Source organism: Haliotis asinina, chromosome 12 (genome assembly GCF_037392515.1).
Source record: "Haliotis asinina isolate JCU_RB_2024 chromosome 12, JCU_Hal_asi_v2, whole genome shotgun sequence".
Taxonomy (NCBI): Eukaryota; Metazoa; Mollusca; class Gastropoda; order Lepetellida; family Haliotidae; genus Haliotis; species Haliotis asinina.
Genome location: NC_090291.1, coordinates 28,191,128 through 28,217,170, shown reverse-complemented (window position 1 = coordinate 28,217,170; position 26,043 = coordinate 28,191,128). Strand labels below are relative to the sequence as shown.

General features: G+C 40.2%; 1 protein-coding gene across 3 annotated transcripts in view; it reads left to right on the top strand.

Moving 5' to 3' along the window:
* LOC137258040 (membrane-bound transcription factor site-1 protease-like) overlaps nucleotides 1-26,043 on the top strand; it is a 32,189-nt gene that overhangs the window by 416 nt on the left and 5,730 nt on the right. For 2 of the 3 annotated variants that reach the window (XM_067795583.1, XM_067795584.1), the window contains exons 2-28: nucleotides 1,539-2,083; nucleotides 5,274-5,425; nucleotides 5,800-5,905; nucleotides 9,165-9,307; nucleotides 9,953-10,021; nucleotides 10,257-10,422; nucleotides 10,914-11,023; nucleotides 11,758-11,874; nucleotides 12,226-12,293; nucleotides 13,079-13,181; nucleotides 16,701-16,777; nucleotides 17,312-17,386; nucleotides 17,740-17,904; nucleotides 18,255-18,351; nucleotides 19,052-19,099; nucleotides 19,474-19,656; nucleotides 19,817-19,893; nucleotides 20,637-20,732; nucleotides 21,122-21,201; nucleotides 21,436-21,471; nucleotides 21,978-22,134; nucleotides 22,532-22,612; nucleotides 23,008-23,051; nucleotides 23,455-23,532; nucleotides 24,358-24,504; nucleotides 24,827-24,949; nucleotides 25,194-25,320. In XM_067795583.1, the coding sequence (XP_067651684.1) occupies nucleotides 1,882-2,083; nucleotides 5,274-5,425; nucleotides 5,800-5,905; nucleotides 9,165-9,307; nucleotides 9,953-10,021; nucleotides 10,257-10,422; nucleotides 10,914-11,023; nucleotides 11,758-11,874; nucleotides 12,226-12,293; nucleotides 13,079-13,181; nucleotides 16,701-16,777; nucleotides 17,312-17,386; nucleotides 17,740-17,904; nucleotides 18,255-18,351; nucleotides 19,052-19,099; nucleotides 19,474-19,656; nucleotides 19,817-19,893; nucleotides 20,637-20,732; nucleotides 21,122-21,201; nucleotides 21,436-21,471; nucleotides 21,978-22,134; nucleotides 22,532-22,612; nucleotides 23,008-23,051; nucleotides 23,455-23,532; nucleotides 24,358-24,504; nucleotides 24,827-24,949; nucleotides 25,194-25,320 (2,927 nt within the window). In that variant the 5' untranslated portion in view covers nucleotides 1,539-1,881. The remainder of the gene's footprint in view (nucleotides 1-1,538; nucleotides 2,084-5,273; nucleotides 5,426-5,799; nucleotides 5,906-9,164; nucleotides 9,308-9,952; nucleotides 10,022-10,256; nucleotides 10,423-10,913; nucleotides 11,024-11,757; nucleotides 11,875-12,225; nucleotides 12,294-13,078; nucleotides 13,182-16,700; nucleotides 16,778-17,311; nucleotides 17,387-17,739; nucleotides 17,905-18,254; nucleotides 18,352-19,051; nucleotides 19,100-19,473; nucleotides 19,657-19,816; nucleotides 19,894-20,636; nucleotides 20,733-21,121; nucleotides 21,202-21,435; nucleotides 21,472-21,977; nucleotides 22,135-22,531; nucleotides 22,613-23,007; nucleotides 23,052-23,454; nucleotides 23,533-24,357; nucleotides 24,505-24,826; nucleotides 24,950-25,193; nucleotides 25,321-26,043) is intronic. The other variant, XM_067795585.1, reaches the window with a different exon arrangement.

The following is a 26,043-nucleotide window of genomic DNA, read 5'->3' as shown; positions in this document are numbered from 1 at the left end:
TGTGCGAAACCCGTGTTCTGCATGTACTCTCGTTGATCATTTCGGCTTTTATATGTACTGCTTTTTTGTTTTGTCTGTTGTCACTATTTGTCATCATTCACCTTGAATAATTTTCAAATTGTGGGGATTTTCGTTTACCGTGACTGCTTTAGATCAGGTTACAGTCGTGTTATCGGATTCCTGTTAGATACTAAGATGTCACAAATATTGAACTTTGAATAATTCAGCATATGAAACATTTCTGGATTCTTGTGATTGTTATCATATTCAGTTGGCACGTGGTCTTTCAGTAAATATTCACAACATTTTCCATGAAACCTGTACCATTAAATGAACTCAACTGTTAAAGCATAATTGTAAAATGCAACTAGTATGTAGACAGTTGTGGCATCAGTGATATGCCACTGAAAACATCACAGTTTCTGCTGTTGCAAACCAACTGAGTTCAGTGACTGAACTCATTTTGACTCTTGGCAAGCGAGGTGAACTTGTGACTCATGTAACAGCCTCACCTGCATTATCTGCAGGTCTGCACTTGAAAATACATGCTAGATTAGATACATTTCTATTTCCAGTTTACTTTACTCTGTGCCTTTAACATTTACGTCCATGACAAGAGATTACGTACTGAGACTTAATGACATAAGCATGAAACCACAAATAGTGCAGTGCATGCAGGCTGTTTTAGTCTGTAATTAGTCAAAGAGATTCATTTAGCCTCTTGGACAGAAACATGTTCTTTCATCACTTGAACCAGTGAGATTCATGCTTTAAAAATATACACGAAAGCTACTAACAAAGCAATTTCTGCATGACTCAAAATTTAGTGCAGCAATGCCAGCATCTTTTTCAATACAGGGAATATACACCAGCTATCACTTTAAATACAACAAAGACATATTCTTCTTTGTGAACTGTCAAACAAAACTCACTCACACTTTCACAGTGTTGTAAATGTTGCATAAGATATTTTCTACTGTTAGATTCCCATTACTTTGTGTTTTTCATATGTATGTGTCATGTTTATACTTGCTGTCTGACATCTGTGAAGATCTGCCTTAGGAGTGGTCAGTATGAACCCATGTTTGTCGTAAGAAGTGACTGACAGATCAGGTGGTCAGTATGAACCCATGCTTGTTATAAGAAGTGACTAACAGATCAGGTGGTCAGGTTTGCTGACTCTGCTGATACATGTCATCATATCCCAAATACACTGATCAATACTCATAATGTTGATCACTGAATTCTATGGTCAAGACTTGATTATTTACAGACCACCGGCATATAGATGGAATATTGGTGACTGGCATTTAGCAATAAAAAAACCCCAAACTTCATCCACTAACTGTTGTTTGATACTCATCACAGAGAATCATTGAGATTTTACTCACGTTTCATGAGCATTGAAACATAATTTGCTCTCTGACTTGGTTGTTGTTATCATGTCTCAATATCACATGTTGATGCTCAATGGATTGTTTTTGTATCACCCACATATACAATTCATGGGAGTAAATAATTTCTTTGTTCTTTTTCAGATCTGATGACTGGTTGAAAATGCCATCTCTACTGTCACCATGGTGACATAAAGAGGACAACTACCAACTTATTGTAAATTACCATCTGATGTTTGTCACATTTACAATGGGACCATGACAAAGTAAAGGGGCAATTGCATGTATGTGTGCAGTATATTCAGCACATTTGATGCTGCTGAACTCAAAGGTTTTTACTGTAAAGTGACTGGCATATAAGTATGATCAAATAGTGGTCATGTTTCGATGAATCGGATGGAAAAGTCTGGCATGAAATTGAGAGGAAAATGAACACTTCCCCAAACCTGGTGATGATGTAGGGAGTGATGTGTCTTATTCTGCTTGGATGGAAATGGTGAAGCCAGCCATGAGTGTCCGCAACCCAAGGATGGTGCTGCTGTTGCTGACTGCAGTATTACAGCTCATGCAGAACTCTGACTGTATCCTGCTGGAGAAAGTCACCCAAGCCTCTGTCAAGTGCAACATGACATCTTCCGTACCACTTCACAGAATACATGCAGAATTTAGCAGTGCCATTGTTGATAATGGTAAGATATGATTGGCTATTGAAATTGGGCTGAACAAAGAAACACTTGTGTTTTTGTTACAGGTGTCCAGTGGTAGAGAGCCTTGAAGACCCGGGTTAGAATTAGTTATCAGCAACCCATGCTTGTCATAAGAGGCGATTAACAGAATCAGGTGATCAGCCTTGCTGACTTGGTTGACACGTCATCGTATCCCTATTGTGTAGGTAGATTGCTAAAATGCTCAGTTAATCACAGGAATGTGTGGTCCGCACTCGACTATATACAGACCGCCACCATGCAGCTGGGTTATTGCTGAGTGCCGTGTTATACAACAAACCAACCAACCCAGTGGTAGAAGGGGTTTTGTTTTCATTTGATATTGGTTCACAGTATTTAATCAGATGGCTTGTTTTGGAGGACTGAACCAATGATCATTATGATAAGTATGATGACGTGCAGCCATCAAAAGGGAAACAATGCATTTCTTTATCAGAAGAGGTCTTCCGATGGAATGTCAGGATGCAAATGTTGTTTTAAACAGAGACACTTTGCTCGGTGATCTCTTTGGTACAGCCTGGCGATTGGCTCATGTCATTCGACCTGAAGGATGCGTATCCTCATGTACCAAATACATTTGGCAAGTCTGTGGGCTCACTAGTTGTGGAGTGGTTGTCTCCTCACCTTCAGTGATCCTGGCACAGGCTCTTTCAGTTCAGGCAGGTACATCCCTCACCAGCTGGGGGATGGAGGTCTGTCAGGTCGCTGGTCCTAGTCTGAAGCCCTACTTTACATCAATGTGGTACAAATGAGAGCGGTCAGGTTGGTATTTTAGAGCTTCAAGGGTCATGCCCAGCCCAGTGGTGGGCCTGCATGGCTATGACATATACCCTGAAGTAATGCAGCACATTGCCCTCAAGGTTCCTTCAGGAGATGTGGGAGTTCCTACTCTGGTACAACAGCTACAGCTGTCAAGTGATCCCATATATCTCCCGGGATTAAACAAAGTGAGTGCAGAAGCGCTCTCTCATTGTATCCAACAGGCCCTGCACAAGTGGATGCCTAATCGGAGAACATTCGAAGTTATTTCCCTTGTTCCAGATGGATCTGTTTGCATCTTACAGGATGAATCAGGTACCAGTGTTCTGCTTTCGGATACTGGATCAGAAGGTGTTGGCTTCCAGTGACCTTCTGCTGCAATGGATAGACAGGGTACTGTGTGAGTTCCCACATCTATCATTGATTCTCAGGGTCCTATTCCACCTGTCCATCGCAGATCTGGTTTCTTACTCAGCCTCATGTTCCATTATCTTTATGGCCAGACATTCTCACTCAGAATGGTGTGCCATGCCCAAATCCTCTGATTCAATGGGTTGCTTCTCCACTGCTTCACTGCCAAAATGTTGGCAAATTAATTGTCAAATTTGACTTCAGTGAGTCAATAATTTGGGTCTTGGAGTCCATAAATTATGATGCTGTGGTAATCTGTTTGTGGTTGCTGAGAATAATGTCAAATTGGTGCTATCGCAGTAGGCACAAATTGTGCTATCGCAGTAGGCACGAAAAACGGACCCTCACAAATGTGGTAAGCAGAAGTTGTATGCTTATGGAGTGATGTAGTACCATTTCATTTACGGTTTCTCCATTGTTACTGGAAACAGTTTTAATGAATGAAAATAGGTTTGAATTAAATGAAGTAAAATGTGTTTTCTGATGTCATACGTTCTCAGATGGCTGTGTTTCCGTACTGTAGTGTAGTGCGTTTCATCACAGCAAACATTGTTAGTACTCAGCTGATAGCATGTCTTTATGGCTTTATGATAAAGTTTTCTTTTATAAGTTACTACGATGTTACGCTGTTTGTATTATTATTATTGAAAAACTGCATGTTTTAAGCTTTTGAAAAAGCATGGATATATATATATACGATAAGCACTATTAATTGCAATCTTATATATACAATAATCACTATTAATTGTAATCCACTCTGAATTTCACAAGATTACTTGATTAACCAGATCTCAACAGTGGATTTGTGGATGTGCTATTTTCGATTTTCTTGTGTGATTACTGGGCAGTTTTCTTATGAGCGATGGATTACCTTGTGAATAAACCGAATCCTCGTTTATCTGAACACTTTGGTTTTTTATTGAATTGTTCAGAGATACGAATCATTCGGATGTCTGAATCAGGACCTAGTCGGTCTGCTGCACGTGAAAACAAAACAACATTGAAGCATACCATAATGCTTGCTGCAAATTCACAACAGGGGTGTCATCATGCTCAATACAGTCCAAGAAATGTTTCACCACTCTCATGAAAGAGATGTGCTGCCGTCATTATTTATGCTTACCCAATCAACGATTTGACTCAGTGTCAACTCAGTGTCAAACTTTAATTGTTTCTTCTCTAATTAACCTACACATCTGGTGATAAATACATGTCTTCAATAAACAATAAATTAACTAGCTAGACACACAATGAATTGGCAAGTGGTAGACATGATAAACTTCGTGTTTTGATATCTCACTGACAACAAATTTAAAAGCAGTGATCACTGTTAACAAGCGGTACACAGCCTGCAGCTTGCCGATGTCAGCTTTGGTGTTCAGATATACGAAGCAAATTTGTTCACATTTTGATGTTTCATTAGCAAAATTGACCGTTCGGATACAGAAACCAAACATTCGGATATATGAGGTAAATTGTCACTGGAAAAATTCATTTTTTGTGAAGAATGTTCGGAAACCGAGGTATTCGGATATCTGAAGTTCTGATATAAGAGGTCTGACTGTATCACAAAGAGTGTTATTGTGAGGGATGACTGTAGTTGCAGTCACAATTCTGACTTTGAGGTGGGATTTGATAAACGGCCTCAATGAGGAGTGGGCCTGCTATCCAGGCTGAGTTCCTTCAATCCCATTTGGAAGAGGGTTTGGCAGGCTCAGTCATTCATGGCTACTCCACAGTTATTTCCACGTTTTACACTCCTGTTGATGGTGCCCTTCTGGGGCAGCACACTCTGGTACAGCTCTTAGGTGAACCAGCCCACCCTGGGATTTGTCAGTCGTTCTCAATTATCTGTTCAGTCTGTCATGTCTATCAGTTGTTTCCATTCAGTTGTTGACATGGAAACAGCTTTTCTTGATGTGTGTATATATATGGCATTTATCAGACAATGTTACTTCTTCTGAAAGATACCAACTTGTTTCAGAATACATTGTATCTTTCAATGGATACTTCAAGAGCTCTGCCAGGAGGAGGTTTATAACAGCTGCTCTTCAAGAATCGGGAATATCATCTTGGAAGATAATTCCGCGCATCAATCCTGCAAACGAACATCCCAGTGATTTTGATGTTGTCATGGTAGGTAGCTGTACTAATACAATAGAAATCTCTTTTGTTTGATAGAGGCATTAATTTCATGAACATCTTTCCATTTGTAGTTCAGAAACCTTCAAGATGCCACAAGAATTAAAGTTTGAGTGAAACTACATCCTTCAAACCAAACTCCTCAGTCAGTTCTGACTTCTGACGATAAAGACAAAACACTTTTGGTTCATGGTCAATTCAGTTTTACACCATCCCACCTCAACTGGCATCAGTGCTAGACGTTCCAGGCAGCCAAAGGTTGAGAAGGGCAACTTATTTTCTGAATCATGTTGCCTGTCTTGTTATTTTTTATGTTAATTAAGTGTTATATGATAAGCATTACATTGACCTTGTTTGAATTTTGTCAGCTGAAAGACCAGAATGGAGAAGGTGTTGAAGCATTGACAGATCACCCACTTGTTAAAACTGTAACTCCACACAAGAAAGTCACGCGAACACTAAAGTTTCTACCAGGTATCGTAGCAATTGTTGATCTGATCAGTTGAAAGATCCTTGTGCCCTTTCATCTTTTTCAGAGAAATACTTTGCAAAATGTTCAATTATATATAGATACTAGTTTCTTGATAACAACTGTATATACTTCTATTATCCTGTTGTGCTATCTTTTCATACGTTTTATTTAGGATATTTTTACCTCACCTTACCATAGGTCTTATGCATATTACCTCAAACTCCACTTTGAAGAGATCAGACAATTGTTGATTCACCATTCTACTAGAATGGCTGCCTCGTCAATCGATAAGTGTACAGGAACAGAACTGACGAGATCTCTCCTCTCGTGCAAGCACGATCTATCCAAAAATCACTTTTGCTTCAAGTGTGCTGCTTGGCAGACGTTTAATTTTGCTTAAGCTACATTTTACTACTATTAATGTGCCCATTTGAGGTTGGTAGGTATGTTTTATCTGTCTTCTTAGTGGGTGAAGAAGAAATATATAAGAAAGTGTACCTACCTGGCTGCCTCGTATCTTTCACTTAAATGTGTTCCCACGTTGCAACTGTCAGTGAAGGATCCTCACCCATGGTTTTCAGACTGCGTGACAGTGTCTTGTACTCTCGCTGAGCGTTGCAATCACTGCACTTCATTGCCCACTCTAAGTTGTTTCATGCTGCGAAGAGCAAATATTTTTCCCAGCACAAGAGGAAGATGTCTTCTCCAGTGTCTTCATTGGATTTGCCGCACATCTCTACCACAACGGACGTTCCTCTCCTTTGACAGCACAGATGTCTCATCAAGGCTCTTCTCCTACGCCATGTATGTCGACGCCGGAACCTCAGTGCCAATCTGATGCCTCATCGACTTATCCCAGCCATAGGTGCAGCAGTTGCTTTGGACACTCCTCTTGACTGCAGCTGTGGCTACTAAACGTATCGCCATTCCAACACCAATGCCTTCTTTGTTACAACAGTTCCAGCGCAGACTTCTGTTTTGCCTAGTGCAGTTCCAGCACCGATGCTGTTCTTGCCAGTGCCAATCTGTCTCCAGGTCTCACTCTCCCTGGTATCTTCTGATAGGGAGAGACATTCAAGATCTCTGACTCGTGGGAGCGTCAACGTCTCATTATAGGTCACCTCCTTCTCACCTGTCACCGCATCTGAGTTCAGCACTGTGTCCACCGTTGTCCGCTCCCCAACGTCTTCTTACTGTGTCATGGAACGATACTGAAGAGCATTATATTTCCCCAGACTATAATGAAGAAATGTTCGGAGAGGCAAATGATGAGGGCACTTACCTCCCCACTTCTGCAGTGTATGATTGGATTTCTGACAGGTTACTGGATTGTCCTCCTCTTTCCTCTGGTGTTGACAAACCACCAGCTATCAAATTTTCTCCAGAGCTACTCTGATGTTTGCCCATGTGGTTACTTCTTTGGATGCCGACTTTGCCAAGTTGTCCCTCAGCTCTACTATCGAGGCTCCTAAGGGGATTATGAGATGCATAGTTTGGATTTTGCTGATAGTGGTGCATTTCTCAGGCTCTCCTCTTTAACGCTTTCCAGGCAGTCAAGTCCAGCATTAAGATCTCTAAGGTTCTGGAGCTTATCGCTATGCTTAAAGCTTTCAAACTTTCCAAAAGGCCAAGTTCCATGCTGCTGCTTGGGATCTTAAGATCACTCTTTGTCATCTGAGAGGTCCTCCCATGAGCCCTTGGACGCTGCTTTTTCTCCTGGCCCTGGCCACCGGGGTTAGAGTTAGTGAGATCCATGCCCTTGATGTCACCAGAGTTTTCCATTTTGAGCAGTCCCAGTATGCCCTTGTTCATTTGGGACTGCTTTGGGACTTCGTGGCTAAGAACCAGTTGCCCGGACAACCAGACGGGATATTCTCCATTCCACCATTGTCTTTGGTCTGAGGGCCCCAGGATGCTGACGGACTGCTGTTTTTCCCTGTGAGGGCCCTTAGGGTGTATATTTCTAGGTCATCAGCCAGGAGACAGTCTCACAAGAGACTGTTTGTCTCATTCTCCTCTATGGCAAAGGTTGAGGTCAATAGAAATACCATCACTGTCTGGCTGCACACTTCCATCCTTGCTGCCTACAATGCAGAAAGAGACCCTCACCCTACAGCCAACAACCCACATGAGATTAGGTCCCTGGTTTCGACAGGCACTCCATGGGAATTGTACTGTGCCAGCTATTATGGAGGGGTGCTTCTGGAAGTCCTCTACAGTCTGCGAGCCACTACCTGAAGGATCTGGCCTTGCAGGGACTTCAGTCTTTTGGTCCTCTGGTGGTTGCCCAGCAACTCACCCAATCCTCCTTCCTCTAGGTGGTAACTTTTCCTTTCTATCTGGTCTGGAGGTTAACTTAGGCAGGATTCGTATTTGTTTCCTGTGGGTTTCCTTGGATTACAATCTGTTTCTTAGTTTGGGCGCTGCACTCCCTCCACCGATTCAGATTGTCTTTTCCCTGGTTTTGTTATCATGTGGTCTTGTTCTTGGGATGGTCCTCTGGAACCCAGCACAGTCGTCCACTCTGCTGAATCCACATGCGTAAGACCTTTGGTAACGTAAGTTAAACATTTATTAAAATCTAAATACTTAAGATATGTAAATATTTACCTAACAGTAACTTCTTCTCAACGCTTGATGGTCCTTCCCCACTTGGGGCTCTTCGGACCTGGTCACTAAAAGTGATTTTTGGATAGACAGCGCTTGTGCGAGAGGAGAGATCTCATCACTTCCGTTCAAGTACACTCAGTTCATGAGGCAGCCATTCTAGTAGATTGGTGAATCAATGACTGTCTGATCTCTTTTAAGTGGAGCTTTAGGTAATATGCATAAGACCAATGGTAAGGTAAGTATTTAAATATCGAAAATATTTAGATTTTAATAGGTTTATAGTTTTGAATGAGTTAAAAACTGGAAAAGAATTCATTCATTAATTTACGGTGATTAACAGTGATTGCAGGTACTGTATCTCCGTATCTGCTCCGTAATCTAAAGTCTAGAGTAGGTTGTGTATGAGTTGCAAGTAGTTCAGGGTGTTGGGTGTCCTTTTGTACATGTGTAGGGGCTGGGGGTAGCCTAGTTGTTTGCTTGTCATGCCAAAGATTTGGGTTCGATTTTCACCTTGATACAATGTGTAAGGCCCATTTCTTGTGTACCCAGGCACAATAATGAAAAGTATTGCTAAAAGCAGTGTAAAACCATACTCAGTCACTCACTCATAAACATGCAGACTGTCATGCTGTTGTCATGTTATGTCCCCAGCAGAGGATGAGGCCCACAGCAACGGTGCAACAGAGCCCAAGGCAGGGTCCTCATGTAATGGCAGCAGGAAGTGCCAGGCCAGCAAGGACTGGACTCAGTCCTTCCACTCATCTCGGCCTCAAAACAGGAATAGCTTGTCACTGGTAAGTAGAGGAATACAACACGTCACTGTTTATGTATGAAATGCAGGTAAACTCTTGGTTGATGTGGGTCACCATTGGGGTCATTTAGCTTCAGAGATGGTATTTCTGTTCAATTTGGCCACTTTTCTTTGAAAATAACTGAAAAGGATCAATTTTCTGTCACTGAATGTCTTTATTAACCTTCCCATTATCTCCCATGGCTTTTATACTTCTTAAGGAAGGGTATAAACATTTGATAATAATACAATAACACCAAAGGAACCTTGGTGGTATTGATACATTGTAAACCTGATGCCATATCAACAATGCAGCCAGTACACTTTAAGAAGAGAACAGTAATGTTCAGAAAACTGCAGTAAATTACTGGGCTTAGTAAACGAGACTTTCATCTCATGATTTTTTAAATTTAAGTTCAAATGACCCATTCCTTGATTATGAGTGGCTCTGTCAGTTCCCCTTGCAGAGTTACTTCCCTTTGCCGATCCAGAAACCTGTGATTATGGGTTTAATGCCAAGTTTCGAAGTTTGTCAGTCCATACCCACATCTGAGATATACATCACTAATACTGACAAATCTTGACACACCTACAATACTGTTTAAAGTAGTCCTTCTCACTCACTTCAGTTTCTGTCTATCTATAACAGGGAGCAGCCTATTGGCATGGGCCAACAAGGCACCGGTCAAGGAGTTTGATGAGATCTGTACCAAAGCAGGTAAGTTATCAAATGGTGTGACTCGGGAGGGTATCTCTATATGATGCGGGATTAGGAGGATCCCCACTGACATGGGGGAGATTCAGAACCTTATGAAAGACTTGCTTCATTTAGGGCTTTAGCATTGCAGGGAGGGTAAGACAGAAGGGAAAATAATATCATTCAGAGATTGTGATATACAGTTAGATAGTTTGGGTGTATTGCTCTTTATTTTCATTATGTTATTGTGTTGTAGATTGTTAGTGCTCTACAGTCTGAGATTCTGTGGAACATGGGATTCACTGGCGCTGGCGTCAGGGTGGCTATATTTGATACTGGACTGGCATCAGATCATCCTCACTTCAAAAAAGGGAAGGTCAAGGACAGGTCAAACTGGACAAATGAAAAGACATTAGATGATGGTGAGAGATATGCAGACGTTAATTTAAAAAAATCAGTCCTGTTGAAGCAAAATATTTTGATTTGAACTTAATTGATATATGTTGATAGATGTTATAAATCTCGTGATATGAAGGAATACTAATTATATATATATCATTCATAACCATCTTCAGCACCATGTTGCAGAGCTCAATTATTTAGTTCTTTGTTACTTGCACTGGTGCAGCTCAATATTACAAAGTGCAACCTAGTGATTAGTCTAGCTTGCACCAGGTGCAAGTTTTTGAATGAGTGAATTCCTAACTAAACCATCTGAATGATTCCAAAACGTATTTCTTTCATTACACATTGAAATATGAGCAGTGAATATGGAATGTAGCTGTTGCAACCAGGTTTTTATCTTAGGTTGCACTTGGTGCAAGTAGGCTAGCATCTCTTAAATCCAGCCCTGTGTTGTAATACGAAGCTAGTGTTGAGGTGTAACCTTGATTTTTGATGCCATGTTTTCCAGGCCTCGGACATGGAACATTCGTGGCAGGTGTTATTGCCAGCTCCCAGGAATGTCTTGGCTTTGCTCCAGATGCAGATATTTTTGTCTTTAGAGTTTTTACTAATAATCAGGTATGAAGCTTTGAAACATCTTTGTTCAGCATTCAGTGATTACTAAATCCATTATAGCATTATAAAGATGAATAGTGCATGAAAAGCAGAGATGCCAACCACTCCGATTTTGGAGGAGTTACTCCGATTTCCAAACACAAAATCCACTCTCCGATTTGTCTGTAAAAAACTCTGATTTTTAGAAAATACAAATATGTTTATAAATTTAGAATGTTTGAAAGAATTTTAGTCAATAACCATTTGAATATGTTCGTTAAGTATTATCTGGTTAAGTATGCCCATAAATTGCATTTTTCCAGCAGACTAAATCTTTTTTAGTAGGGGATCCTCCCACTAGACACCCACCATCAAAAGCGTTCCGATCCCCCCTCATGCTCACCCCCAACTCGCACCTTCAGGGCTCGAGAAGTTCTTTGGGCAAGGCAAGACTTTGGTTTCATTTGATTCAGGGTTGGCATCTCTGGAATAGAAGGAGTATTACATTTATTACAGTTAATTGTTATAGAGCTTACATTCTTAGCTCATCTAGTTCAGGATGTGGGTGGTGCACCGTCTATACCTTCATTATTTGGTGTTCCATTAGATTGTGTTGTGCCACCCAGAGTGAGGCTCAGATCACTGCATTAAGCCCCTATTTTTGATCACCTCAGAAGACTGTAATTGTCACTTCAGATTTCCTCATCAGTATATTATAGACTTGTTCAAGTCATTAACTTTGTTCTGCTCTGGTGCAGGTTTCCTATACCTCATGGTTTCTGGATGCCTTTAACTATGCGATACTGAAGAAGATCAATGTCCTCAATCTCAGCATCGGTGGACCAGACTTCATGGATCATCCCTTTGTTGACAAGGTAACCAATGGTTGAGACTGACTACAACCTCTGAGGTCTAATGTATCAGACATTCTTCATAGTTGAAAGGGTGTATTTTACCAGTTGAGCATTGAAAGGTCATAGCTATTGCCTAAACTGATTGGTGAATCCACTGACATAAGGCTTTTGATTTTAACAGTGTCGGCTGTGTGATGGCAGTTGTTGACAGCGCATTTGGGAATCTAAAATCATTATTGTCTGTAGATGTCTGTATGATTCTGCTTCTAAGTTCGGTCACTTAGAGTGATTTTCCAAGAAAGAGATACTTTCAGTCACTTTTGTCAGTGTGGTCTACATTAAGAAGGTCTAACTTTATTGCTAATTGTGCAGGTGTGGGAGCTGACAGCAAACAAGGTGATCATGGTGTCTGCTATAGGGAATGATGGCCCTCTGTATGGGTAAGTAGACCTTGACCTTTGCAAACATTGGGGTACTGGGTACCCCTGTAACAAGGGTCCAATATAAGTGTTCTGTGTAGTAACAGTGTAGAAAACTGCACAAAGTACAGCGTAAACATTCCGTCTGGATTATGGTTGATTTGATCTGTGGTTTTTTTATCTGAAAATTTTAACACAAAGTCATAGCTGTCCCTCCAAGTTACACACAAGGAATGCGGGTCTGCATCAGGTATTAACTTTTGACAAAGAACACACTTATTCTCGACCATGGCTGAAGCACAAAAAATATGGTGGGAAAGGGGCTGGAAAATCTAGAAATAGAGACAAAGTAAACTATTCATAAAATTTACTTGAAAATGATATACAATCAGATCAATGTTGACACCACTAACTTAAATCTTGTGATTGGTGAGTGTTGAAAACATGGAGGACAAAAAATCTTCACATCACTCTCTGACATGTCTGATGTGTACTCTATACAGATACATTGTGAGGTTGCTCAAACAAACATGGGTGACGAAACGTCAAGGGAGGCAACTCTTTAAGTTAGGTTAGGATTACATCGCTAGGGACAGCCATGACTTAGTGTTAAAATTTTCATTTCATTTTCTGTATGTGTATATGGAAACCACAGATTAAGGCAACCATAATCCAGAGGTAGGTTTACTAACAATGAGGATGATTGTACTGTATAAGCAACTCATTTTTTCAATGGGAAATGTTTTTTATTTGTTTCATTTTTTGTGCATTGCAGATATATTTAACAATGTGTGTTTCTTGTGCAGAACGTTGAACAACCCTGCAGACCAGATGGATGTGATTGGTGTCGGTGGAATCAACTTTGACCATCAGATTGCACGCTTCTCATCTCGAGGCATGACCACATGGGTAAGACCATTTTCTTTCCACTGTGTTTAGTCAAAGGCACCAGATGCTGCTCTGAGTTTGTGTCCATTTACTGTGGTAACCTACAAGCAGCAGGTACAGGATGTTACTCATGACTTCTCTACAGTTGTAGACATCAGGGCTTACCACCTACACGAGCTAACACAATCGCTTCTGTTTTCCCTTATCCTGACTCATGCTTATCATGCTTATTATGTTTATCTCCTCCCTCTATGTGAAGATATTGGAACACTTGAAATCCCTTGAAGTGCCTAATTGAAGCAGATGTACAATATATTCAGAAGTCTCTCTTTCCTGCCATTATGGTCTCATGACCAGCCATGCTTGTGACTCTCTCCTTCATCTCAGAGGTTTACATGACGCATGATTCTTGTATATTTGACGCAGCAATTTCATTAAAGATTCTCAAAATATTATAATACGAGTCAAGCTTGACACAAGTTTTATGGTTGACCCTCAGAATTCAGGTCACTAAAATTGATTTGTTAAGCAAACAATGATAGTTTTCTGTGATAGTTCCACTTTCACAGAGTTTTCAGATTATTTCAGAGAACTCAGATGAGTCAGTAGCTGTAATCCTTGCTGTTTGATTTAACTATGCTGTAGTTGCATTTGGTGGTGTGACGTACACAGTTATGTGCTGAAAATGATTAATATAAATATTATGCCAGTGAAGTGCTTTGTTGTGACTCACCTTTGAAAGGTTCACAAAAGTTCATAAATATTGTCAGTAAATAATATTACATTTTTCATGCTAAACATCTTCAGCAGAATTTTTTCAGTTCCTGTTATTTTCTGCACGTTACAGTCAATAATCACAAGTACAACTATTTGTTCAGTATACTGAAGTTTGTTATGTCTGAAATTAACTTTGGAGATATTACTATTTATTAACAAAACACAAATGACAATACAACACAAAACAATAATATCTTTGCAAAACTTTTGCATTTTGCTTTTCACAAAGACAAGGATGGTTGGAGGCATGTCGCACCATGGATGATGTCCCTTCCATAGACTCACCGAGTGCTCGCGCTCATAGATCTCGCTACAGTCGCAAGCGTTCACTGTCTACATCCTCCGTTTGTCAGAGGCACCGTCATTGTTCGGCGTCTTGATCAGATATGGCCTCATGCAGGAGGGAGCGAGGGCACTCACGGAATGGTAGTTGTTCCAAGGATACACATAGACGGGAGGACCACGATGACTTGCTGCATGGACATTGTTCCCCACTCGTGAATGCACTTGTGGAAGGACAGAGATAGAGGACGTTTATCTCCATCACCAGAAGAAGCCCTCTTCTCTGATTCAGAGATTACCTCGTGGATCACAAATGGTTTGGATTTAGTCTCTCCATCGAAGGACTCCCAATGAAGCTCACAATGAAGATGACACATTGATGTTTCCGCATGTTGCGCTGATATCTACCATCTCAGAAACTAGACTTCAATCAAACACGATTTGACTCCAGTCGTCATGAGATTGCACATCTGGGACTGATATGGGATTTTTTGGCCCGAATATCAACTGGACAAACAATTCCAGTGGCTCTACATCACTTGCTATAAACTATGATGAAGGGCTGCTTTTGGAAATCAAATACATTGTTTTGCCAACCACTACCTACAGGACATCACCACGGAGGACATCAATGACATTCACCAATTTGGGCCACTTGTTGCACAACAACTATCAGTTCCACAAAGGCACGGACTTTCACTCACCCTTATATCATGTGACTTGTTGAGACCAAGACTCTCCTCATAGTATAGTGGTTGAGTTGAGAGTCCATGCACACGTCTTGAACAGGCTAGCATGAGTGATTATGACCCTGTTCTCGTAATGAAGATACATGTACATGAAGAAGGGTTGCTACTGGTCTTGATAGAAATCTTAACTTACAGTTGCACTAGACACTAGGAGGATGCTAGCTGATCTATATATTATCACGTTCCAGTCAACGAATGCTTCAAGAGAAGACAAGTTTGACTGGATGTGATCCCCCTGTCTCACAGATAAATAGTGGAAGAACCGGACCAAACTATCACCATTATAATCCCAAAGGTAGGGAAGTAGTGGATGTACTTATATGGCAGTCAACAGAATCCAGCATTACCTGACCCCCTGCCGTTTCCGGCGTATCCTGTTGTACGCTGCTTCAATTAGAAGGGAACTTCAAGGGATTTTAAGTGTTCCACAATCTTTGCATAGAGGGAGGAGATAAACATAATAAGCATGAGTCAGGATAATGAAAACTATGTAATTTTCTGAATAAAATTGATAGTTTATACTTATCCTGACTCATGGCGTCAAACCCTCCCAATCGCCCCTCTCAGGCATGCTGAATACACAGTAATTGTCGCGTCGGGCTCATGAGATTCAGAGAGAGTGGGAAGTAATGGCATCAAAGGGAGACTTCTGGTGGGTGAGTGTATTGTACGTTTGCTTCAATTAGAAAGGAACTTCAAGGGATTTCAAGTGTTCCAATATCTTCACATAGAGGCAAGAGATAAACGTAATAAGCATGATAAGCATGAGTCAGGATAAGTATAAAATATCAATTTTATTCAGAAAATGTCATATTCCTGAATGGCCTAGCCGCCTTCATATTTGTTACCCATCAGAATGTTTTTTTATAATGTGGCAAATGATCCTGAAAGTAGGGCAAAGGTGACAAATCATGACTATGCAACAGGGGTTAAAAAATCCCATTGCCCGATGCCGATGGTTTGAAACCGCAAATTAACTTGGATTTCATTTCATATCTGCTTATAATGAAGCTATAAATTTCGCAATATTAATAATGTAGAGCTATTGTTCATTAAAATTTATCAGTCTTCAAGAAATAGTCAAGTAAACATTAACGCCAAACATTGTGTCATAAAATCAGGGCAAGTGGAATTAGACAGGACAAGTTACTCTCTTGAAGTCACTTCAAGTGGCTTTTGAAAAAAGGATGCTAGTAGGTAGATATACACTATTTAAAGTTTGTACAATTAGACATCACAGATTAGCTAAATACGGTTCTTGGAGGGTGGCAAGGTACATGTCTGCTTTATGAAGCCATGATTGCTGAAGGTTAAAGAGAAACACAGCATGGACCAGGGCTGCAGATAAATGCCATATCAACGTATGTATGATGAAATGATGAAAATATGCTCGATATGATAGGAAAAAATTAGAAAACGTAGCACACCACAGCAGTGCTGTACAATCTTTTCCAGAATCATTTACAGACATGCTCTTCTGAAAAATATTGTTTTATTGTTTATTGACCTGTTTACACAAGATTTGCCATGTTATGGTGTACTATGACATGAAACACAAGATTACTGATACATCATTGATTCTATTCAGTACTCTAAATTTATTCCTACGTTGTTTTCTAGTACTCCTATATTGAAAAGATAAGCTGTACATACGCTTGATGTTGAAAAATTATCTGGAGCCCTGACTGATTGTGGATGTGTAGCTTCAGCACTAATTGAGGTTTACCTTCAGGAACTCCCTGCTGGCTATGGACGTATGAAGCCCGATATTGTCACCTATGGCTCGGCTGTTCGGGGATCAGCTCTCAAGTAGGTTGCCAACCATTATACAGTTCCAGTGTGGATTCATAACTGTTTTGTAGCTCTTATCTGCAGACTAAGTGCAACTACCATCTCCCATCCGTGTCAAATAGTACATGGCTCTGGCCTTTCCCAATCCCTGCTTGACTCAGACATTATTGCAGTGCATAATTGTTTATTTTTTTAACAGTGCAGTGTTCATGCTTACATACTTATATATACTGCTATAAATATATTCGTTCAAACATTTCTGAAATGCATCCCTGAGAAGAACTATTCAGGTACACTGCTTGAAGTCACCTTGATTGTTTTCATGAGCAACAAACATTAAAACCATTTAATGTACATTGTCCATGTCAGTAGACATACTTGGGTATGGTTCACAGATTAGAGGTTATATGCTATTAAGTTCAATGTGAATTTGTTAAATGTGCAAATAAATAGTGAGTTTATTGACAGATTATACCAGCAAGTTTGGGCCATTGTCTTTCTGTATTTGGGATAATCATCAGCTGCAATGTAATTGTCTCTATTCTTTCTTAGGGGTGGATGTCGATCTCTGTCTGGAACAAGTGTGGCATCTCCTGTTGTTGCAGGGGCAGTGACTCTTCTTGCAAGGTCAGTCACAGAAAGTGTGAAGGCAGCGTGTTTCATATTTTTTCACTTTATAAGAGGTATATGTTTGAAACAACTGCTGTTAGATAAACATGGAACCTCAAATGGTCTGAACTTATTCTTAAGCGATGTTCATTATATATACTGTATATCATGTTTATAGGTAACAGCCTTTGATCTATGGAAATTAACAGTGTTTTAGATGCAGGACACCAGGAGTTTTTATTACGGTCATAAAGTTCTTTTTGCCATATATCTTAGTGAGAACAAACCTGTCCCAAATACCTCCAGTAAGAGCATACATGTAAATATAAATAAATGCTGAGTGACTCTACCTGATGTGTTACAACACACAGTGCTGTCCTGGACCGAGCGGATGTTGTCAATCCTGCCAGCATGAAGCAAGCACTCATGGCTTCAGCCCGGAGACTTCCTGACTTCAACATGTTTGAGCAGGGCTATGGCAAACTGGACCTCCTCCGAGCATACCAGACCCTCACCACTTACAAACCACAGGCCAGGTACTCTACACTGTGTTTCTAATCCCATTCTGCTGGATTTTAAGTCAAGAATTATATATAGTAACAACATTTCTTCATACACTTAATAGGCAATGATGTTTATGTTTGATAAAGGTGACTGTTTGTTTGCTTGATACAGGGATTGGGTTAGAAAACTTTGACAGTGGGCCATTTTCAGGATCGTTGGCCATTTTCTGAATTTGGAATGGGCCACTGCCCTTGTATTAATGGTAAACTTCAAAGTATTAATGGGCCATTTTTTCATTCCCTGCTTGATGTATGTTTTATATGAAATCTTGCTGAATCATTGGATATTTGGTAGCAGAGCAATGCATATATTGTTGTTCCAGTTTGAGTCCAAGCTACATCGACCTAACAGAGTGTCCCTACATGTGGCCATATTGTACACAGCCTATCTACTATGGAGGCATGCCAGTGATTGTAAATGTAAGTGGCCTCAAAATTCCTCAGTATCCAAAAACTGATACATGTTGATTTCTGATTTTTGTTTTCATATTGATAAGAAGTATGGCCCAGTTCTTTCTTCCAAACTTTGCCTAGCCGAACTTACATGATCAGCGTAACAAACTAGTTATGTGTGAGGACAATAGTTGTCACTATCTCAGAATAGAACTTGCAGATAAAACACTTGATTTTGACAAGACTTTGGTTATTAGAATAATAATCAGGTGCATGGTCTTTTGTGTCAACATTGGTAACATTAACATAACTTCAAAGCAACTAAGCTTGTCGTAAGAGACGACTAACGGGATCGGGTGGTCAGGCTCGCTGACTTGGCTGACGCATGTCATTGGTTCCCAATTGTGCAGATCAATGCTCATGTTGTTGATCACTGGATTGTCTGGTCCAGACTCAATTATTTACAGACCGCCGCCATATAGCTGGAATATTGCTGAGTGTGGCGTAAAACTAAACTCACTCACTCACACTAACATAATTTCATTGTAATTTTATTACTGAAGAAATAATTAACACTCACCAGAAACAGGTGAGTGAATTTAGTTTTATGCTGCACTCAGCAATATTCCAGCTATATGGCAGCCACCAGAAACAGGAATCATTAAGTAGCGTCTTGTTTTCGTTTTTATAGTTGAGATGAGTTCAACATTCAGATTTATTTTTCCAGGTTACAATCTTGAATGGAATGGGCGTTTCAGGAAAGATAGTTGATAAGGTAAGCATATTAAGTTCACAGAAAATTTATGCATTTGTGACATCTGTTTAACAGTAAATGACTTCTAAATCTGTCTACCTTTAACCATTCAGAGTTAACACATCTGACCCCATGCAATATACTTATTACAGAGTGTTTCAGTAGGTGAGTGGTTAGAATGTTTGCTCATTGTTCTAAGATCCTGAGTTTTATCTCCCAATTGGTAGTCTGTTGACACAATTTCTGTTCTCAGCCATAATATAACTAATGTATTGTTGAGAACATTGTGCCAATAAAATCACCATCTGTACAATTATTAATGTTTAGAATGACATATGAGCAATTTAGGGGAGGTGGTGTTACTTCTGATGCAAGACGAGTTTGGCTTGTTGCAGCCGAAGTGGGAACCATATACACCTCAGTTTGGCAGCCATATTGAAGTAGCGTTCTCGTACTCACCTGTGTTGTGGCCATGGTCGGGGTTCCTGGCTGTATCTGTGACTGTGTCTAAGAATGCTGCAACATGGGAAGGCATTGCTCAGGGGCAGATAACCCTTACAGTGGAGTCTCCAGCAGAGGTATGATTATGTTGTATGATTATAATAAATAGATATAGTGAACATGTGGTTCAAATGAATTATTGTTGTAAAAATTTCAGTGCAAATTTGAAAGTCCTGATGATTTCATTGATAGACAGATGCAGAAAATTGTATGTGATCAGTTATGTTATTTTCTCAGAGTGAAGAAAAAGATGTGAGGCAGTCAACTGTGAAACTTCCAATCAGGGTGAAAATCATTCCCACTCCTCCACGAAGGTGAGTACTCAGCGATGAAAGTTTCATGTGACCCAGAAAACTCAAAATAACCCTATCTACCAAGAACATGTCATGGTTTGGTTTTAAGTCCTAGGCTGCACCAGTTATTATCTGTCTATTGTTGCTTTATTTCCTATGCTAGTTTCCCTGAGATGTCTTCAATCAGTGATACCTAGGGTTACCTCCCTTTATAAACTGTAATCAATACCCACAATACCTGTCTGATCAAACTGCTGCTTTCATGACGTAAACAAGAAGCCATAGCACCAGTACTTAATCTCTTTACTACTAGAAATGTCATGTAGCAAGCAGACTTGAGTTCTGCCATGAATATTCTGAATAATGTTGTCTCTACCTTGCAGTTTATTTATAACGCACTTTCAATTTGATTAAATGTTTTAAGTGCTTGCTCCTGTGGGGTGACATGTTTTCAAAAAGGACACTTTTGTTGATACTTGATGTCAAGGCAACATGATACAGATATTGCTTGTTAAGTTAGTGACAATAGATTTTGAAATAGGGACTTCACTTGAGAAGCAAACCTAAGGTTCTAAACAAGTGTAGATAACAGGGTTATTGGTTATTAATTGTATCACAACTATGTAGGCCGGTGCTCTTGGCGTCAAGCACGGGTTTAGTCTTGACTAGATTGCAGACAGATACAGATATTGTCATGCAGCATGAATATTGCTAAGTGTGGAACTACACAACTAACTAATCCATACTATGTGTTTGTATTTCAGCAAACGTATCCTTTGGGATCAGTACCACAATCTGCGCTACCCTCCGGGATACTTCCCTCGAGACAATCTCAGGATGAAGAATGATCCACTCGACTGGTAATGCATCAACATACACACTTGGAAAATGTTTCCTTGTTTTAAACCCATCTCACTTGATTTGTCTTATGCAGTAGATATTGAAAGTGAAGTATATACTACTATATCAAATCCCTTATAATAACACTCCTAGTAGCAGTAGCGGGATCACCTGCACAAAATGATTGTAGTGCTATGACCATCTTACGTCTATGTTGCAGTATAGGAGTTACGATCATCTGTGATCACTTGCTGCCTTCTGATGATATGAAATATGCCCTTTTGATGTGTTTCAGTTATGTTTTGTTGTATTTTACTCTGTTCAGTGTTGGTGATATTTGGGATGCTACATCGTCAGGGTCCGATAATGTTTTATTGACTTCAAACTGACTTGTTTGATGTTTGTGCAGGAATGGAGACCACATCCACACCAACTTCAAGGACATGTACCAGCATCTGAGGAGCAGTGGATACTTCGTAGAGGTTCTTGGTAAGGAGGAATCCCAGCACACAGAATTCCATTTTCTGTATTTAGTCTAAAGGAAGTGACTTCATCATTACTTAATGTTAGACAACAGTGTCTCGGCTGTTCATAAATTATCAGTTTTGATTTTTACTTACATTTTCTAAAACTATGTACTTTTCATTAACCACAACTCTATGCTTTTCAATGACTGCATCTTCGAACACAATTACAGTCTTTAAATTTTTGCTTGTTTTTCAGGTTCACCATTCACATGTTTTGATGCTAGTCAGTATGGTGAGTCTTTAGCAATATATTGATGTTGTGTTAGAATAGCACCTGAGTGAAGATGTTCCTAGGTCCAATATGTTTTCTGTTATATATGTCAAGTTCCCAGCAATCAGGATTGTGTGATTGATTGTGTTTGTTGATAATTCTTCTAGAACTGTGTAATATGTATTCTGGGGACACAACTTCAACTGATTCATCCCAGGTGTTCATAAGAATATCTTTGTGTCATGGAGTTTGGCTGTTTGGCTGCATGAAATGGGGAACAGGTGGCTGACATTGTTGCCAAGGGAAGAAAGTTTTCCAATAATTATTCTGGTTGTTTAGCAACAGTAAACCTCTTCTGAAGCAAGCCGTTGATTTTATTTGATTATTGTATCAGCTACTGTTCCACCTGTAAACCTTTATGTATCTTATATCACATAAACCACCATTCATGGTACTTTAGCAATAAGCAATATACAACCCTACAAGAGAGAGAAGGTAAGCTGGTGTATCTGTCATGTGCTTGCCAGGGACTCTGTTGATTGTTGATGCTGAGGAGGAGTATTTCCCTGAAGAGGTGACCAAGTTGAAGCGGGACATTGACCAGGGCCTGTCCGTCATCGTGTTTGCCGACTGGTACAATGTCTCTGTCATGAAGAAGGTCAAATTCTATGATGAAAATACCAGGTATGTTTTTTCAGTAGCCAAAGATTCTCCATTATGTGGAGGATAGAAGTACAGTTGTGCATCTTTCTTTCCGTGAATCCTGTACCTCTAGAGTGCAGATGATTTTAAGGGGGAGTCAGTGATTTTGTTCTGGGAAGGTATCTGTCAAGATGTTTTGGGGGTGTGCATGTTGATGGACGGGGATGGGGATGGGGGCGGGGGCTTGCTATTTGTACATGATATGCAGGTTGATTACTTAGGTTGTACATATATTTTAGGTGGGGTCATTCACATTTTACATGCTTTTCTATAAAAATCATCATCGCCCTCTCTAGCCGAAGATAATGAATGTCCCTTAGATGAAGGAACATTTTGGATAGCCCACATTTGCTGTAGGTTTGTACTTGTGATGTTACAGACAATGGTGGATGCCAGACACTGGCGGTGCTAATATTCCAGCCATTAATGATCTGCTGTCACCCCTTGGAATGGCATTCAGGTAGGTGACATTGTGTGGCATAAGTGTATTCCTGTTGATTGTTTAAACCTGTATAACATTTAATCTTTTGTCATGATCTTTTGAATAAATGGATGTAAGATGTTTTGTGGTGTGGTATGTTGACCAACATTTATCAATGTATTTCATGAATGATGGGCTTATGTATAATAATTAGACCAGGACTACGGAAAAAGGACAATAACATTTTCATAACTTGATTTTCCAAAATCTTTTAATCCTTTTGAGCCGACATAGATTTGAGGAAAACTTTTTTCTTAGTTTTGAGACACTTAGGCATAGAGTTGAGGCCATTTTATTTGGTGTTGCATGACCAAGGCTATGTCATGTGTGAGAAATCAGTGATAATGGTTCCTATATTTCTCTTCCTCTGCTAGTGATCAAGTGTATGAAGGAGACTATACAGTTGGAGATCACGACAGTAAGTAGATCACAGTGTTACACTGCCATTGACAGTGAAGGGAGATAACTCCATCAGTTGTAGTTCAGTTGATGATCTCTACAAGATCAGCTTAACCTACTTGAGACACCAGATCTTGATGCTGGTAACAAGAGGTGACTTTATTATGTGGTCAGAATCACAGACGATGCCTTTCAATGTTCTCAGATAGAAAGGATTGCTGTTTACAATATCAGTTATTGGATTGTCTGAGTCAGACTCTATGAAGTCATGGTCATTCAGCTGGAATACTGCTTAGTGGCATTAAGCAAGACACATACACATCTCTCAAGATCAGTATCACATCAAGTTTAATACAGATTCTCCAACAGGAATGTCAGCATATTCTTATGGTTCAGGAAAATGACAATGTTTCTGTTTCTAGTGTACTATGCATCTGGTACCAGTATAGCCAAATTTCCTGAAGAAGGGGTTCTAGTTCTGCAGTCTTTGAAAAATCAAGGTAAGGGTTGCACATAGACTTTTAACATTTAATTGCTCACATAAAGTATTTTTTGTAAGACAAAACAATGTACTCAAGATTGAGGTTGACATGTATGGTCACTAAAGTTTTCTCAGATGTAGTATGTTGGAAGTATTGGGTAAATTGTAACTAACAGCAACAACTGGTCCATTGGCTTGGTCTAGCACTACTGTGCCACTTTCTGAGGGAAGCAAGACTATATTGACCCGTGAAGGTCAAGGTTAGAGTAGACCTTCAGCAACCCATGATTGCCATAAAAGGCGACTATTCTTGTCGTACCATGTGACTAACGGGATCAGGTGGTCGGACTCACTGACTTGGTTGACACTTGTCATCAGTTCCAACTCACGCAGGAGATGCTCATGCTGTTGATCACTGGATTGTCTGATCCAGACTCAATTATTTATAGACTGCCGCCACATTGCTGGAATATTTCTGAGTGCGACGTAAAAGTAAACTCAATCACTCTAGCCTATATCAACATCATCAGAGTCTAGTTTCCACCTTTGGCATTTCAGGCCTTTAAATAGTGTCATTGTGTTAGTATGTCAGGGACAAAGTCTTGAAACTTTTTCTTTTCTAATCATCCAGATTGTCTGTTCTTCCTAGCAACTTTGTTAATCCATTCAAAATAAGGTCAGTCTCATTGGGTATTGCTTTTTCATCTCAAGTGACACAATTCATGTTGTGGTGGGGTGACTCCATGATGGAGCCAAGAAAGGTAGGCTTGTAGAGGCAAGGTTGAAGACTTGGTCAGTGTGGGAAATATTGTGAAAGTCACTGTCCATGATGATGTGTTTGCAGGTTATGAGGTGTTGAAGGGAGACACCAAGATGACAGACAGTGTTCCGGTGTTGGGGCTGCATCAGACTAAGACTCCCGCTGGAAGTGGAGGTCGGGTTGTGCTGTATGGAGACTCCAACTGCCTAGATACCAGCCACATGCAGAAAGGTGGGCAGAAATACCCTGACAATGAAGGTCAAGGTTATTATATCCCACAAATGGACAGAGATGTTTCTTTATGCTTGTGGAAAATTGCCAAAACATTTTAGAGTTTTAGGGTGAATATATTCAATGTGGACTATGCTGTAGCATGACTGGTACAACTGTTGTACCTATAGTAGATGTCGTCAGATTTGGGAAGACATCTATCATATTGGTTGGTCGGGTATACAACCAATGGTAACATAGCTGTTACATACCTGAAACACTGGATGATCTGGTCACGGATTCCAGCAGAGCAGGATGTTATCTGAGGGTGTGTTTGTTTCAGACTGTTTCTGGATGTTGAGTGCTCTGCTAGAGTATACAGCCTACAATACGTTGCTACCAATCTTCTCTAACCAGGAGAAGATCTCTCTGTCCATGGCCATTGATCTCCCGGAGAGAATGGAAGGTTGGTGATGCTGCACTGTCATTATATTCCATTTTCTCTAGTTACAGATTTCTAAACTTAAATGTGGGTTGGGTTGAATGAGCATCTCTTGTTTTTCTTATGTTTGAATATGGTCATTTGTGGATTAACATCTAAGCATATACAGGATATTTCGGCTGTTGCTAGTTGGTACAGGGTGTCTTCATGTATAAATTGTATTTGCTATGTAGTCATTCTCCCACTAAGCTGCCAAGTCTCTTTCCAGGAAATCATCTACATCGGTACTCAAAGGTGCTGGAGGGACACCTTGGTACTGCCCGCCATCGTCCTCTGCCGACATGTCCACACTTGGTGTGGGCTCCACCTCATCCGCTCAACAAATCAGCACCATCGTAAGTATGAAAAACTAGTAACCCATGCGTAAAACAGACTAGGAACCAATGGTTGGATGCTTATCTAACTCCTTATGTCAGCACCATTGTAGGTATGACAGACTAGTAATCAATGGTTGTATGCTTATCAACTCCTCTTGTCAACACCATTGTAGGTATGACAGACTAGTAATCAATGGTTGTATGCTTATCAAACTCCTCATATCAACACCATTGTAGGTATGACAGACTAGTAATCAATGGTTGTATGCTTATCAACTCCTCATGTCAACACTGTCATAGGTATGACAGACTAGTAGCCCATGTGTACAACAGACTAGTAACCCATGTGTTACCTGCTCGACAGAGCCAAGATTTTCGAAGGTGATTTAGTGCTAAGATAGTTGCAAGTCAGTGTTGATCTATGGCACTGACAGCTATCTTTGTGCAAAGAGAGCTAGCCCCAGCTCATTACATTGGCACCATCGTAGGTACAACAGACTAGTAATTAATGTGTTGTGTGCTAATCTACTCAATAAATAAGCACCATTGTAGGTACAACAGACAACTAACTGATGTGTTTTGTGTTCATCAACATCAGTCAGAACCATCGTAGTTACAACAGATGAGTAAACAGATGGGTTCTGTGCTCATCAACATCAGTGAGAACCATCGTAGTTACACCAGATGAGTAAACAGATGGGTTCTGTGCTCATCAACATCAGTGAGAACCATCGTAGTTAC